Genomic DNA, 15,081 nt, shown 5'->3' with positions numbered 1-15,081 from the left:
TTGACAAGGTCAACTCTATTTTTTTTCTCGTTTTATTTTTAAATTTAAAAACTTTTAAAGCAAAAATAAAAAGTTTATGTTTTCAAAATGAAATTGAAAAATTTCTTACAAAAATTTTAAAATCTTTCTTATTTTGAATATCAAACACATATTATAGTCTTACACAGCAATAAAGAATATTATGAAAAGTAAAAATTTTTTAGGGGTTTTCTTATAAGGGCGTGTATCTGTAGCAATAAAATTAAAGAAGTTTCGAAACGATAGTGAAAATTTATAAATTCAAGCAACTAAAAATAATGTTTAAATTGAATATTAAAAAAAAAAAAACAAAAAGGATTAAATTTAAGAACTGGTAGAAATATTTTTTATTGAAATAATTTTTAATATTCATTTTGTGATTTCCAATAGTAGGGCAATTAAATATAGAAAACGAATAAAATTTCTAACTTTTAAAACTAAAAAAATTTTAGTTTTAAGCCATTAATTTTTGATTGTAGGTGTTAAAAAACAGGAATTCAGAAAATTTCGTACATTTTAAATTCTTTAATATAAAATAAATTTTTATTGATGACTTATTATTTTAATGTTCAGAAAATTCTGAAGTAACTCATGTGCCTAACTCACATGTGCTCAGATACCTGTCAATTTTGATTTCCAATTTTCATTAATTAAATTTTACGTTCAATTTGTTTTTCTAATTTTTTTTTTCATTCAATTTATTAAAAAATTTTGCTTACTGTACCAAGAATGTACCAAGTAATTTTCCAAGGTGTGCCAAATAAATTTTTTTTTTTTTTTTTCAGAAATATTTCATGAAATTCTTGCAATTCTCATTGGAAAGTTAAATATATTTTGTATAACTTAGGCATATTGTAATATAAATGATCAGTTTCATATATAAGAATTAATTATAGCAGGTTAGGTACTTTTCATAATTGTCAACGATTTTTTAACAATATAAAATATTTTGACATCTTGCAGTATCAAAAAAAAAAAATTGCATTAATTTTTGCAAATATTTGCGTTAGCAACAGATTATTAAATTATGATTGATGCGTCAAAATGATTATGAAAAGTTATGATTTTTGACAATCGTAAAATTGATTGCCGTACTTATCTACCATCGTATCGTATCTTACTAATAAATTCAATTCAATGTCGCGATATATGAAAATTTTCTACTAAAACCAAATAATCAGAATTTTATAAATTAGACAATTTACTTAAATTATGTATGTATTTTGGAACGAGATTTGAAAAGAATATGAAGATATTTTTAAAAAAAAAATTAATTTATTTTTATATTTAAAAATATTTTTCTATACTATAAGAAATCTGAAATATATAGAAAATTTTCTTAAATACTTTCCTAATTCTTAAGATTCTATTAAATAAATTTATTTTTCAATTAAATATTTTTATTAAATAGAAAACTTCTATGATTATAAAAAACTCCTTTTCCTTGTACGTATATTAAAAATAAATTATAATATTATATATATGTATATGGAAAATTTCGCTTTTTCAATAATAATATTTAAAATTTTCTTCTTCATAATTTTTAACATTGAAAATTTAATTAACAGCGCCCTCTTTGATCACATCATAATTTACTCATTAAATAATTTGTAAGAAAAATTATAATGTTCCTTTTCTACTTTCAACCTTGTATATATTATACAGTTAAAAGAAAAAAACAAAGAGAAAAACACTGAACTTTAAAAGGAAAAATAATAATTAATAGCTTCAAGTTCCGACATCAATCACAAGAGCAAAAAAAAAAAAAAAACCAAGAGAAAATGAAAACAAACAAACAAATATCTTAAATATGTTACAAATAAGAGTTTATTTTCATATCTTAAAATCATCTGTCAAAAAATTCTCATTTAATAATTATTTTTACTCTTTACACGCAGCAGGAGAACTTAAAAAAATATTAAATACTTTATTAAAACGGATACCTTATAGTAAAGCACCTTATACCAATATTATTTTTCTCTCTATTTTATTATTATTGTTGTTATTATTATTATGTCTCTTTTTATCAGTAAAACATCATTTGCAGTTTAAAACTCATTTTCTTCTCTTTCTCTCTTGTTTCTTTATTATTTTTTTTTAAATAATAATAATTAAGAGAAGTGTAAAAAATAAAAAGGATGATTTCTTTTTTAAAATTAATATTCATACACTCATATATATATATATATATATATATATATATATACATCAATTATACATATAAAATCTTACTTCCTTTTCTAACTTATTTTAAAAAAAATTTATTTAATCATTTTTAATTATATTAATATTTTTCTTACTATATACATACTACATAATTATAGTATATTCTTCCTCTCACTCCAACTCTGTTATTTCCAACATTCTCTTTTATATGTATATATATATTTTCAAGTACCATTTTAATTTATTTTAAAATGTCATCATTACCTAATTAGAAAAGTTTAATCTCTTTATAATTACAACGTCAATCAACCAACAAGACAACTCGATTTAAGATGTAGAAAAGCAAAAAAAAAGGAAGAAATAAATTAAGAAATAAAATATAAAAAAGAGAACATACGAGTATTACGTAAAAAAGAAGAAAATTAATAGAGAGACGAAGAACGAATAAGCAAGAGGAAAGAGAAAAGACAACTTATTTAATATTATTATTATAAGTTTTCCCTCTCTCGCTCTCTATTTTTTCAATTTTTATATTTTATTTCTTTTTTATATTTTAAAAGTTTTCCTTTTAATTTTCATGTTCCTATCCTCCAAAAAAAACAAAAAAGAAAGAGGAAAATTTCTAAAAATTTTTCTTAAAATTTATTTTTAAGTTTTTAATTTTAGGTAAGAAATTTTTCATGGTTTTCGCTTTTCGCTTTTTAATATAGAAAAAAATAAAAGAAATATTTGCGTTTTTTTTTGTATCAGGAATAGAAGAATTGCTGGTGTGCGTATAAATGTATATATAAATTTGGGAATGGTTTTATATTAAATTTATGCAAAAATATATATGTATATATATAATCAGGGTATAGAATTGGAAGAATTCGATTTGGGTATAGCATAACCATTTGGTTAGCAATTAAATTTTCCATTTTCATTACAAGAAATAACAATAAAAATTACGATTAAAGAGTAACAATAAAAAAAAACAAAAAGTGTATAATATTATTTTTATATATTTTGTTAAGGTCATAGGAAGGATAAAATAAAAGAAAATGGCATTATAAAAATATTAAAATATTTATAATATACTTAAAGTGGTGAGGGTACTTTATTAGAAGATTACCCTAATTATTTGTTAAAGAATGCGAATAATACTCTTAATAAGCAAATGACAAACAAATACAATAAAATTTCTATTAAATCGAATAAGTAACACTGATCTTATTAGTTAGGAACACACAAGGGTCGATTACGGGTCAATTAATAATATTTGAATAGAGCAAGTGCCTGAGAAAATTAAAACAAAATTTACCACTTGAAAGTTTGGAACTCATACATTCAAATAATATTTTTTATGTATTAAAAAAGTGATCAATGTTAAACAGATATAAACTGTCAAAGGCCTCTTACTGTATTTGATATACACAAAAATTATTAGGCTTTTAATTTTAATAACAAATTTTTTGTATCAAAAATTCAAAACATTCTATAGGCAGATCCGGTTCTGACTTGTTTGGCACCGTACTCAGTTTTTTAAAAGAGCACTCTTCGCTTACGAAACAGTTAACAATATGCAATAAACATTGCAATTGCGAATAATAAATAACTTTTTTTGTAATTTTATCTGAATACAAGATTAGTCATAGAATTAAAGCACCTTATTTTGCATTGTTATCAAGTTATTTTCGCTGTAAATAGAAAGAATAGTTTTTTTTTGGAAATCCAGTACTGGAAAATATAGAAAAAAATTCACTTTTTTTGAAATTTAGTTTTATCTTTAAGTTTCCTATGGTGGCCTTTTTTCCGGCGCTCATTGTAAATGTTCACTTTACATATGAATGGTAGATCTGGCACTGTTTATAAGTATAGAGTAAATTGAATGTTTTATAATAATAGCAAATTTATTAATAATTGCCATCCTTTCACTTTTTGTCGATTAATATTTTCAAATATATTAAGGATTTCTGTATATATGTATATATTTAGTCCTAATAAATCATTAATTATACCCGTACGAACGTATGTTCGAAGGGTATACTAAATTTGCCTTACCGTTTGTAACGCTAAGAAATAACGGTGTTACATATAGACTCAAGTGTATGTTTTTGATCAGCGTCAAATTCTGAGTTGATTTAGCTTTGTCTGTCCGTCCGTCCGTCCGTCCGTCCGTCCGTCCTTCCGTCCGTCCGAACGATAACTCAAAAACTAATTGAGCTAAGTTCACCAAATTTTCACAAATGATATATTGTAGTAAGTGCCAGAACCCTATTTAAATTGGACATGCTCGGGGTACCGGTTCGGGTAACTGCCATACAACTTCAAAATTTATTGGGCTATATCTCAGAAACTATAAAAGTTATGGTATTGAAATTTCACATAAACGAATATATTAGTAGGGCCAATATGCCACATAAAAGTCGTTGAAATTACTTGGCTCCTTCTGGTACCTGCCATACAACTTCAAAAATTATTTGGCTATATTTCAGAAACTATTAAAGCTATGGTATTGAAATTTCACACAAACGAATATATTAGTAGGGCCAATGTGTCACATAAAAGTCGTTGAAATTACTTGGCTCCTTCTGGTACCTGCCATACAACTTCAAAATTTATTTGGCTATATCTCAGAAACTATAAAAGCTGTGATATTGAGATTTCACACAAGTGAATATATTAGTAGGGTCGATGTTCTGGTAGCTGCCATACAACATCAATAGTAGTTTGGCACAACCAGTATTTTGAATAACACATAGTACTGAAATTTTGCATAAATTAATATGTTAATACGGCAACTTAAAGACATAGTCTGTCCCATAGTTAGTTATGGCACATTAGTTATTCGCACATAGGATAACAAATTCGTACGGGTATCACAGAGTTGACAAGGTCAACTCTATTTTTTTTCTCGTTGTATTTTATTCATTAATAAAAATAATTTACTGCCAAAAAGTTTATAAATTATTTTTAATTACTTATTATTTTTTTATCATTCTAATGTCATAATTATTAAATTAATAATTTTTTTGACTTACCATCTATAAGACTATATCTTGGATTTGACATATCAACTTTTGTTTGATTTTTAATCCAATAAATTGTTGGTGGTGGATTACCATCTGCTTTACATTGCATCACAGCCGTATGTCCAACTTCAATAACTCTTGTATTTGGTGTTGTTGTTATTTCTGGGAAACCAGGTGGTGTATTATTACCTATTAGAAGAGTAAATAAAATAGAAATTAGTTTTTTTTTAATTTTCAAATAGAAATTTATTTGAAATTATTAAAATTTAATTAAAATTAATAATTAAAATTGTGAATTGAAAATTGAGTAATATTTATAATAAAATGTGTTCATTTAGAGTAGAATTTATATTATATCCAAACAAGTCGTGTTATCAAACGTTTATTGCCGTCAAACAATTTCCTTTGCAACAGCATTGCCAGTATGAGAATTTTTATATTAATAACATTTATTGAATTTAAAATGCTCGTTACTCTAATTATTTTTAATTACTCTAAGAAATTGAGTTTAAACCAATTTTCTTAGCTTTGTTTTTTAAAATAAATCACAATATTATGTAGATATTTAAAAATAAATTAAAAATTTTAGATAAATAATTTTATTATTTTTGAAATAATTCATTTATGGCAGAGTTTCCCAAACATTTTACCCTCGTAGACCTCTCGTAGTCGTATTTTTTCAATTTTTGATAATTCTCCCCTGCTACTTTCTTACATAGACTTAAATTTCTAACAGGAGTAAAGTACTCTTATAATGTGAGAAATTTAAAAAAAAGAAAACAAAAAATTTTCAAGCGTGCACACACACAGTTGAAGTGGGAGTTTGAATGAGAGAAGAAACCACTATTTTTTTCCATTTGATTTGAATTTTTCGTCAAAAATTGTTCCCATTTTATTTGAATTTTTGGTTTACATATAAAATAGCATATTGTCTTTCTAAAAGGGAATTAAATTCAAGTCAACTCCCCTCCCTCCCCCCCATTTTCATTTCGTAGACTCGCATTTTCATTTGATAGAGTCTCATTTTTTCTGTGCACCATCGTAGACCCTAGCAGGTCTTCATGGATTACAGAGGAGTCTATAAAGACCACTTTGGGTATCACCGATCTATGGGAACTGAGATCAACTCAACAGAAATTACATAATAATTTTAAAGATGCAAATATAGACTCGGATAAGAATTAAATTCCATGAGATCAAAATTTATAAAATAATTCATTATAATGACAATGTAAATATATATATGTACATAAATATAGTATACAGCGACACCTGCTGTGTTTTAGAAATAAAAAATATTTTTATATTTTAAAACTCACATATCATTTTTTTTTTTAAATGACGTCCATTTTGAGGTTTTTTTGTTGTTGTAAGTAATAAAAGTTATAAAACAAAAAAGTGATGGGCTTGTAAAAATATTTTATTTGTCTAGATTCTTAATTTTGTTCCAGTTTTCTTTTATTATTTCTGTTTTTTTTTTGGGGTAACGACTTATGAAAAGTTTAATATTTTATTATTATTTTTCGTTTGTTATAAAATCTAAAAAAGAGCTGCAATATATTGGGTTTTAAGATATTTTTTTTTTCAAGGATAATTTTAATACAAAATTTTTTTATTTATTCCTTAAATTTATTATAAAAAAAATAAATAAATAAATAATATTTTAATATTTTTTGTTTTAACTCCAACCAGACCTACATATTGTTTTGTAAATGCTCCATATATTGAAAGAATCCTTCTAAATATTATAAAGACTTAAAAAATAAAATATAACAATAAAAAAATATTTTATGATAGCAGGATTTTAAGGCATTTCATTTTGGTTTTTATTTTGACTGCAGTACTCGTATTTTTAAAGAAATGAAAGATTATTGAGGTGAAAACGTATAAAAAAAAATTTTTGTTTTTCATTGCCCACCTTCTTATAGTGTACATTCATTTTAATTTTTCGAATGTGTGTATATGTAAGTATTTTTAATCTTTTACAATATAAACGTGTGGACAGGAAGGATTTTATTCTTAAGTTGTTGTTGTTTTTTTAGGAATTTTATTTTTAAGATTATTTTTTGTTTTTGATTAAAACTTTAACATTAAGTATTAAATATTTTAAAGAGGCACGTATATAATATAATAATAATATTAATGCAGGTCATGTGAATATCACAAAAAAAAAATATTTTAAAGCTAATTTATTTGTAGCGAATAAAATGAATAAAATGAGTAAATGAGCGAAATGATTTCGGGTACAACATGGTTTTATAATTCAAAAATTTATTGAAATCTTGATTTTAATTTAATTGTGGAAGTTTATTGAAGTTAACAATATTATGTATTTGAATTTCGGTTTGAATTTTTTACAAGGATAAAATAATAATATTGATAGAGCTTTATTTTTTATCAATTACTTTTATAATTTTGTCAATCCAAAAAAAATCTGATGATGTCAGCAAATAACCGACCACAAGGTGCGTGTAATCGAATTTAGAAGAAATGTTGCACAATGTTTATAAAAATGTCTTTTAAACACTTTTTTTTAAATTTTAAGGACACTAGCAAGCTTTTAATTAACATACCTAGAAAAATGTGAATTTGGCTTTAAGTACAGCTTCACTTTGTGCTATTCAAATTCCCTGTAAAATTTTTCAGTTACTTCCGGTAGCAAAACAAAACTCAAATATTATATTTCAAGAAATTTCGTTAATTTTTTGTTATTATGTTAAATTCTGTTATTTGCTAATAGATATGGTGTAAAATGTAAAATCGGTCCGTAGTAAGTGTTCAGTTTCAGAGACCAGATATTCTCAAAAAAGTTTATAAGTTCACTATTTTTACATCGTGAAGAGTTGAGTAAGAAATTTCAAAGAAATTGCAGGATTATGCTAACTGATGTTTTCTTTTAAAAGTTATATGGTTTCTTGTATACTGCCAAGCGAAACTTATATATGAAATTTCAGGTTAATTGGTTTTGTATAGATATTATAGTATAATAAAGATACAGTTCTCGAGACCTGACACATCCCAAAAGTTGTTCAAACCGTACAGAAAAGTTGATCAAACCGTTAAGCCAAACTTGCAAGGAATAGACTGTCAGACAGATGATTATTTCTTTAAAAATAGTTTATTTACGCTTTCTTAGAATGGAGGAATGCATTTTCGTCGAAACCTCCATGTGAGAAATTTGATGTTGTCAAATAACCTCCGTTATAGTATGCAATGCGGTCGGTAAAAATTATATTTATTGAAGAAAAATTTAGAATTTATATATGGCTGATTTCGAATATCAAATTTTTAATTAAAATTGTAATTTATGATTTGATTGGAGTTTAATTATTGTCCTCATCTGCCAAATGCTATTTACAGATCTTGCAATTAAACCAAAAAAATTTCACTAAATAATTTTCACTCCTTTGAAAAACATACAGTAAATCACAGCATATAATTAATTTAAATTTTGCTTCTCATTAAATTGTATAACAATAATATTATTAATAGAAATAATTTAAAATTCTAAATATTATTTAAATTGAATAGCTTGTATAGATCAATTATTAATTAATAATTTTAAATAACTACCTACACTTTATACTAGATTAATATAAATTAATGATTTCTTAAATATATCAATTAAAATATAATGCAATATTTGAATTTGTATGTCTAAAATTAATTATATACAGTGAAATATTCCTTCCTTCCGGTAGTCTTTAACCATAATTATTATTATGATAATTAAATTATGTTTTTTTTCTTGTTATGCAAATAAAATTTTGTTATATAATTTTAATCGATATTAAAATTTATTAATTAATATTTTTGAATTCTAATTTAAATTCAATTACGAACAAATCATTTATAAATATTTTTATTAAAATTTATGCAATTATATTATAATAATGCTCTACTATATACTTAATATATGGGGCCGTAATGCAATAATTTTCATTAATTTGCTTACTATTGTTATTATTAGGCTATACAAAATATAAAAGAAAATTATAAATTAATTGAAACCTCATTGTATACACATTGTATTGTATGGAAGCAATAATGTGATGGAAGCAATAATGTGACGAATTATAAGTATATAATTATAAATAAGAATAATAAGAGTTGATTTTGATTATGAAAAAAAAAACTGAAGAAACTTGTGTGCAAAACCGTTTAAGTCAAAATAAGCGTATTTCGAATAAAAGGGTGTTTTGAAATTTAGATTATAATTTAAATAAATTTCAAGACTCTTATATTTGTAGTTAGAAATTTTTGATATGAGATATATAGATGAAAGGATGCTAAACTAAATTCTGAAGAATTTTACTGAGTTGCAATTTTTCACGATTTTCTTAAATAATATCTTAGGTGTGACATTCAAAATATTAATCATATTTTTTAAAAATAGTCTCACTTTCTAACACTTTTCATTTTAACTCGCTTTTAAAGTTACAAAATTTTGATTCTTACGTATAATTTTTGTTGTATTAAAGAAGAACGGTTAGGATCTCCTTTTACTGAATTCAATTGTGGTGCTCAGCCCGTTAGTGGCCTATCCAACATTTTTTCAAAAATGAGTTATAATGTTCAATAGAGCTTTAATGACCTAAAAAATTGTTCTATATTTTCAAAGTACTTAGTTTATACCTTTTTCCACACTATTTTGACATAAGTTCTTTTTTGCCTTTTAAACATTTTCTTAAAAGTTAAATATTTAAATATTTCAAGGGCAAGTTAACCGAAATGTCATTTCAAATGGCAAGTAGGTTTCTAATGTACTGAGCAACTCAGTTGTTTTCTCGAAAAATTTAGCATTATGTTAAAAGTACAAAAATTAACTAATTTGAATTCTCTCTCTTCACTAATTTTCATCTCAAAACCATTTTTATAAAAATTATTGTTAAGTTTAGTTTCGAAATTTGCTAAATTAAGTGATAAGTATGATACCCAAAAATTTATTCTAACCCCAAGAATTATATTTAGAAATCGGTATTATATATTCCGTCAAATTCGAGTGAATAAATTGAAGCAAATTTTCCTAATAATTTTTTGTTTTTGCTTTATTTATTAAAAGAAGGAACTAAATAGTTTTGAAGAAACTCCATGCATATCCAACCACAATGAATTCATACATTAAATTCGTCACAATGCATACATTAGTAAAAGTAGGCGTAGTTGAAAGTTCAAATATAATCTAAGAAATACAAAATGTGTGGCCTTTCGTTTTACTTATATTTCTTAAATAAACAAAACAAAAAAAAAAATTTTCAATAATTATGTACGTTCACATTTTCTAAGAAAAAATGAGGAGTTGAGGACGATGTCTTACTACACACAATATAATCGAAGTCATATTGTTAATATTTGAAAATTATAGACCTTCAATATAATATAATCAATAAATTTCGGCTGATTTCTTTTACCTTATATATAATTATTGTTTCATTTAAATTATACTGCACGTGTAATTTCCATTAACAATAATTATTTTTATATGCGTATTCAATATTCATTGCATTCCAATATAAAAATATTGATTAATTTTTATTTTTATTGAAAAATCCATTTAACTAATTAGCTATATTTAAAAAAAAAAATAAACTATTGATAATAATTTTTTATTGTTATATTTGGTAAATTGGTAATAGGTTATTGTCATTATTATTATTGTAAATCGATTTGGAATATTAATTTGTTTTTATTTTTAATTAATTAACTATTTTTTTATTGAATTTTTTGTATTTTTTTAGGTTATTTAGTTATCATTAAATTATTAAAATACCAAAGAAACGAATAATAATGTGTTATACGTAATATTATACGAGTATTGAATACGAGTATATTTGAAAAAAAATCAGGAATGCTTTAAAATTTTTATATATATTTAGTCTTTTATTTTATAATATTATGCGGAAATTATAATTAATTATTTGAAAAATGGATGCGATCAAGGATTAACTATTTAAATTATAACATTTAAGAATCACTGTTATCAATGCAACTGTATAAGATTTACAATTACGAAATTTTAAAGGCTTTAATTTTTAGGAAATTCTTAAATAATTTGAATAAAAACAAATAATTTTAGTGTTTTTTAAATAAAAATTTAAAAAAAAACTTACAAATCTATAAATCTATAAAAATTGCATACTTTTAGGGGCACAAATTTTCATAATTTCCCAAGAAATGCAAGAAATTATGAAAATGTTAATTGGCATTTTAATGGGAAATTTTTGTATAAATTTTTTATACTTCAGAAATAATTAAGGAAATAATTTTCTGTGCGCAATATTGCACCTTCCGAACAAATAATTAATTTCAAACTAATAAAATTATAGTGCTAATTAGCTGGTCTTTTATGTTTTTATCTGAACTTGTAAGATTTCGTTCATTTTTGGTGCACAATTTTAAAACACTTTTGAGATCTTAAGTTGGATCATTTCAAACCGCTTGTATTATAATACACAGACATTTTTGGAGTGTAATTTTAAAATATGTTGCCATAAATTTAAATATGACTTCATATACTATAAACGATTTTGTAAAAAAAACGGAAATAAATATGAAAATAAAACTTATGTATTTTTATATTTTACTCTTAAAAATTTCCTTGCTGCTCTGTTATTCCTATCTTTTTTCGTACAATTCGCTGCCCTTTCATAAAAAAAATTAAAAACGAGAAAAAAAATAGAGTTGACCTTGTCAACTCTGTAATACCCGTACGAATTTGTTATCCTATGTGCAAATAAAGATGCCATAACTGACTAAGGGACACATTAATTTATGCAAAATTTCAATACTGTCTGTTGTTCAAAATACTGTGTGTGCCAAACTACTATTTAAGTTGTATGGCAGCTACCAGAAAAAGCTAAGAAATTTTAACAAATTTTATCAAACACATTGGCCCTAGTAATATATTCGCTTGTGTGAAATTTCAATACCATAGCTTTTATAGTTTCTGAGATATAGCCAAATAAATTTTGAAGTTGTATGGCAGCTACCCGAACCGGTACCCCGATCATGTCCAATTTAAATAGGGTTCTGGCACTTACTACAATAAATCATTTGTGAAAATTTGGTGTACTTGGCTCAATTAGTTTTTGAGTTATCGTTGGGACGGACGGACGGACGGACGGACGGACGGACGGACAGACAAAGCTAAATCAACTCAGAATTTGACGCTGATAAAAAACATACACTTGAGTCTATATCTAAGACCGTTATTTCTTAGCGTTACAAACGGTAAGGCAAATTTAGTATACCCTTCGAACATACGTTCGTACGGGTATAATGACAAAATGAACCGAAGTTCAACAATAAAAATTTGCTACACATTCTGGCATACAAATAATATCTTTTGTGATAATATTTTATCATATGTTCGAAATATGGGAGAAAGGAAGCGAAAATGAAAACAAGGAAAAAAAGTTTTTGAAAGGGGAGACTTTAATTATTCTAAATTTTTTTTTCGCTATAAATTGAAAGCAAAAAAATTTGAAAATTGTAAAAACAAAAAATTAAATAATTTATTTTTGCCTTATTCGATAAGTTTAGAAATTTGTTGGGGCGATAGTGTTAATTTTTATGTGAATCTCCTAATGGTTGCGATCTGTTCTAAAGTATTACAATTTATTTATTACTTAATACATAAAATATGTGGCCATAAATGTGCGGTGGAACATATTTTATAAATGGGCACTATAGAGAGTCGATTATTATATCACATGTACTTCCATACTTTTTCATTTGTTTTAATTATTTACATTATATTTGTATCCTTTAATATTAAATTTAAAATATTAAAGATTTGCTGAGAGTTCTGGTCATATTTAAAGCCTATGCACTTATATATTTTATGCAAATTCATGTAATTCTTCCCTTTAAAATAGGAAAGCTAAGAAGAAATCTCCAACCCTAGAAGTATGCAATTTTTTACTTTACAATTTTTCTGTAAATTATATTATAATAACTATTGATAATAATAAATTGAGTAATACTGGAGTAGTTATTCAGTTCAATTAAGGGTTTTGAAAACCTATGTTATGTATGTTATGGTTTTATGTATATAAACGTCCCGACAAACTTTGTTCTTCATTAATGGTACTTCAGAAATTATATTATTTCTTTGTAAAGAAGAATATTTTCTCTACCATTAGAAATGGGTGTTCCAAAATTTTATATTGTCTAGTTATTGATTGTTCTACATTAATTTTTATTGGAATATTTTTACAAAAATATTTTTATATTTTAAAATTTTGGGTTTTTTTCACTCTTACAAAGTTCTTAATTCTTCAAATTTTATTCCTTTCTAATTTTAATTTCTTGTTAAATATTCTAAAAATACTCATTCAATCTTACATTCTTTCAATAATAATTGTTCTTATTTTAATTATATAGACTCTCACAATGTCATAGTTAATATTTAATTTTGTAGAATAAAACAAATTATCACAAACAATATACACACTTTTACTGGCTATGGAAAATTCCAAACAGAGAATCTATTCATTATTGCTCCTTTTTTATATTATTTTTGTTCAAAACTATAAAATTTCATTAAGTCTATATAATTGAATGTTTTCGATTTTTATGAAAAAGAAAAATACCTGAAAATCAGTGATATACAAATGTGAAAATCGATTACTAAGATTAAAAATGCACATGAAAAACGCTTTAAAACAACAACCCATATTATAAAATTTTATTAGGTTTTTCTATCTCTATTATAGTACAAAAAAATTCGCACTTTATAACATATACAAAGTAAATATGTAATAAAATTAAATAATAGTTAAGTATATACTCTTGTTAAATTAACCTAATTTAGGATAATTTTTACAATAATACATTGTAAAAAATTATTGATCTGATATTTTAAGTTTAAATTTTTATTCAAATGCTTTTTAAACTCATAAAATATATTATGTACATACGTTGTATATACAGAGTGTTTGTTTTCTAAATGCATTGTTATACCGCTGTCAAAGCCTTCATAAGTAAGTACAATTTTTGTATAGAGACAATATTCACAGTGTAGCAGGTTCCGAGAAGTTAATTCTAAAGGTCTGTTCCTTATTGTTTGAAATTTTAGGTATGTCAGCACATGACATGAAGTATTCTGTTTAATTATAATATTAGAAATATTTTGATGCAAAAATTATATTTAAAATTTGAAAAATTTTAATTTTTAGCTTCTCATTTTTAAAAATTTCTCTAATTTTCATACAGCTATATAGTATGAGGAAACTAAACTTCAATTACGTATATAAACTTCTAAAGTAAGCTTTAATTACGCATTCATATAACATGTAGGCCTCAAAATTAAGCTTTACCTAATTTTTAACATTTTTTTTTCCACTAAGTGAAAAAATCTCGAAGGACGAAGAAGACGCTACCTGCCTTTTTTTTCCGTGACTCCTAGCCTAAAAAATCACCTAAAATCTGAACGGATAAAACTAGTCCCAAAGACCATTTATTACCTCTTCGCTAACTTGGTTTTTTTGTATAGGAATTAAATACCTTCCATAAGGAAATTGGTATTTTGAGTTAAATTGAAAGGTATTGTTCGTTTGGTTTTCTGTCATAACGCCATTTTCTAGCAGCTGAGCTGCTTTTTTGTTTACATGCTGTTCTAGACGAGCCTTATGCTTTATAGCATAACTTCTAATTTCATCTACAACCAAAGGAATTCCTAAGTCTTGTGGCTGGAGAATAGTAAACATAATAAAAAATTTCTTTAAATTGCCTTAAAATAATTGTATGGCTCTCAAATTATTGAGCTTTCACACCTATTTCTAAGCAAAACTTTTATTCATTTTCGATTTTGTAACCGGTATTATATTATTGTCTTTTTAATCCAGCATCACCCTGTATATGAATGTAAGTATTATGTATGTAT

At 24.5% G+C, this 15,081-nt stretch overlaps 1 protein-coding gene across 3 annotated transcripts in view; it reads right to left on the bottom strand.

Annotated features, from left to right (window-relative positions):
• Positions 1 to 5,378, bottom strand: part of LOC129606139 (tyrosine-protein phosphatase Lar) — a 167,154-nt gene extending 161,776 nt beyond the window's left edge. For all 3 annotated transcript variants that reach the window (XM_055516259.1, XM_055516261.1, XM_055516260.1), the window contains exon 1: positions 5,205 to 5,378. In XM_055516259.1, coding sequence (XP_055372234.1) covers positions 5,205 to 5,304 — 100 coding nt within the window. In that variant the 5' untranslated portion in view covers positions 5,305 to 5,378. The remainder of the gene's footprint in view (positions 1 to 5,204) is intronic.
• Between the last annotated feature and the right edge of the window lie 9,703 nt (positions 5,379 to 15,081).

The sequence above is a fragment of the Condylostylus longicornis genome, unplaced genomic scaffold (genome assembly GCF_029603195.1).
Source record: "Condylostylus longicornis isolate FDR11 unplaced genomic scaffold, ASM2960319v2 ptg000017l, whole genome shotgun sequence".
Lineage (NCBI taxonomy): Eukaryota > Metazoa > Arthropoda > Insecta > Diptera > Dolichopodidae > Condylostylus > Condylostylus longicornis.
The sequence above is the reverse complement of the archived record's forward strand: the minus strand, read 5'-3'. Positions and strand labels throughout refer to the sequence as shown.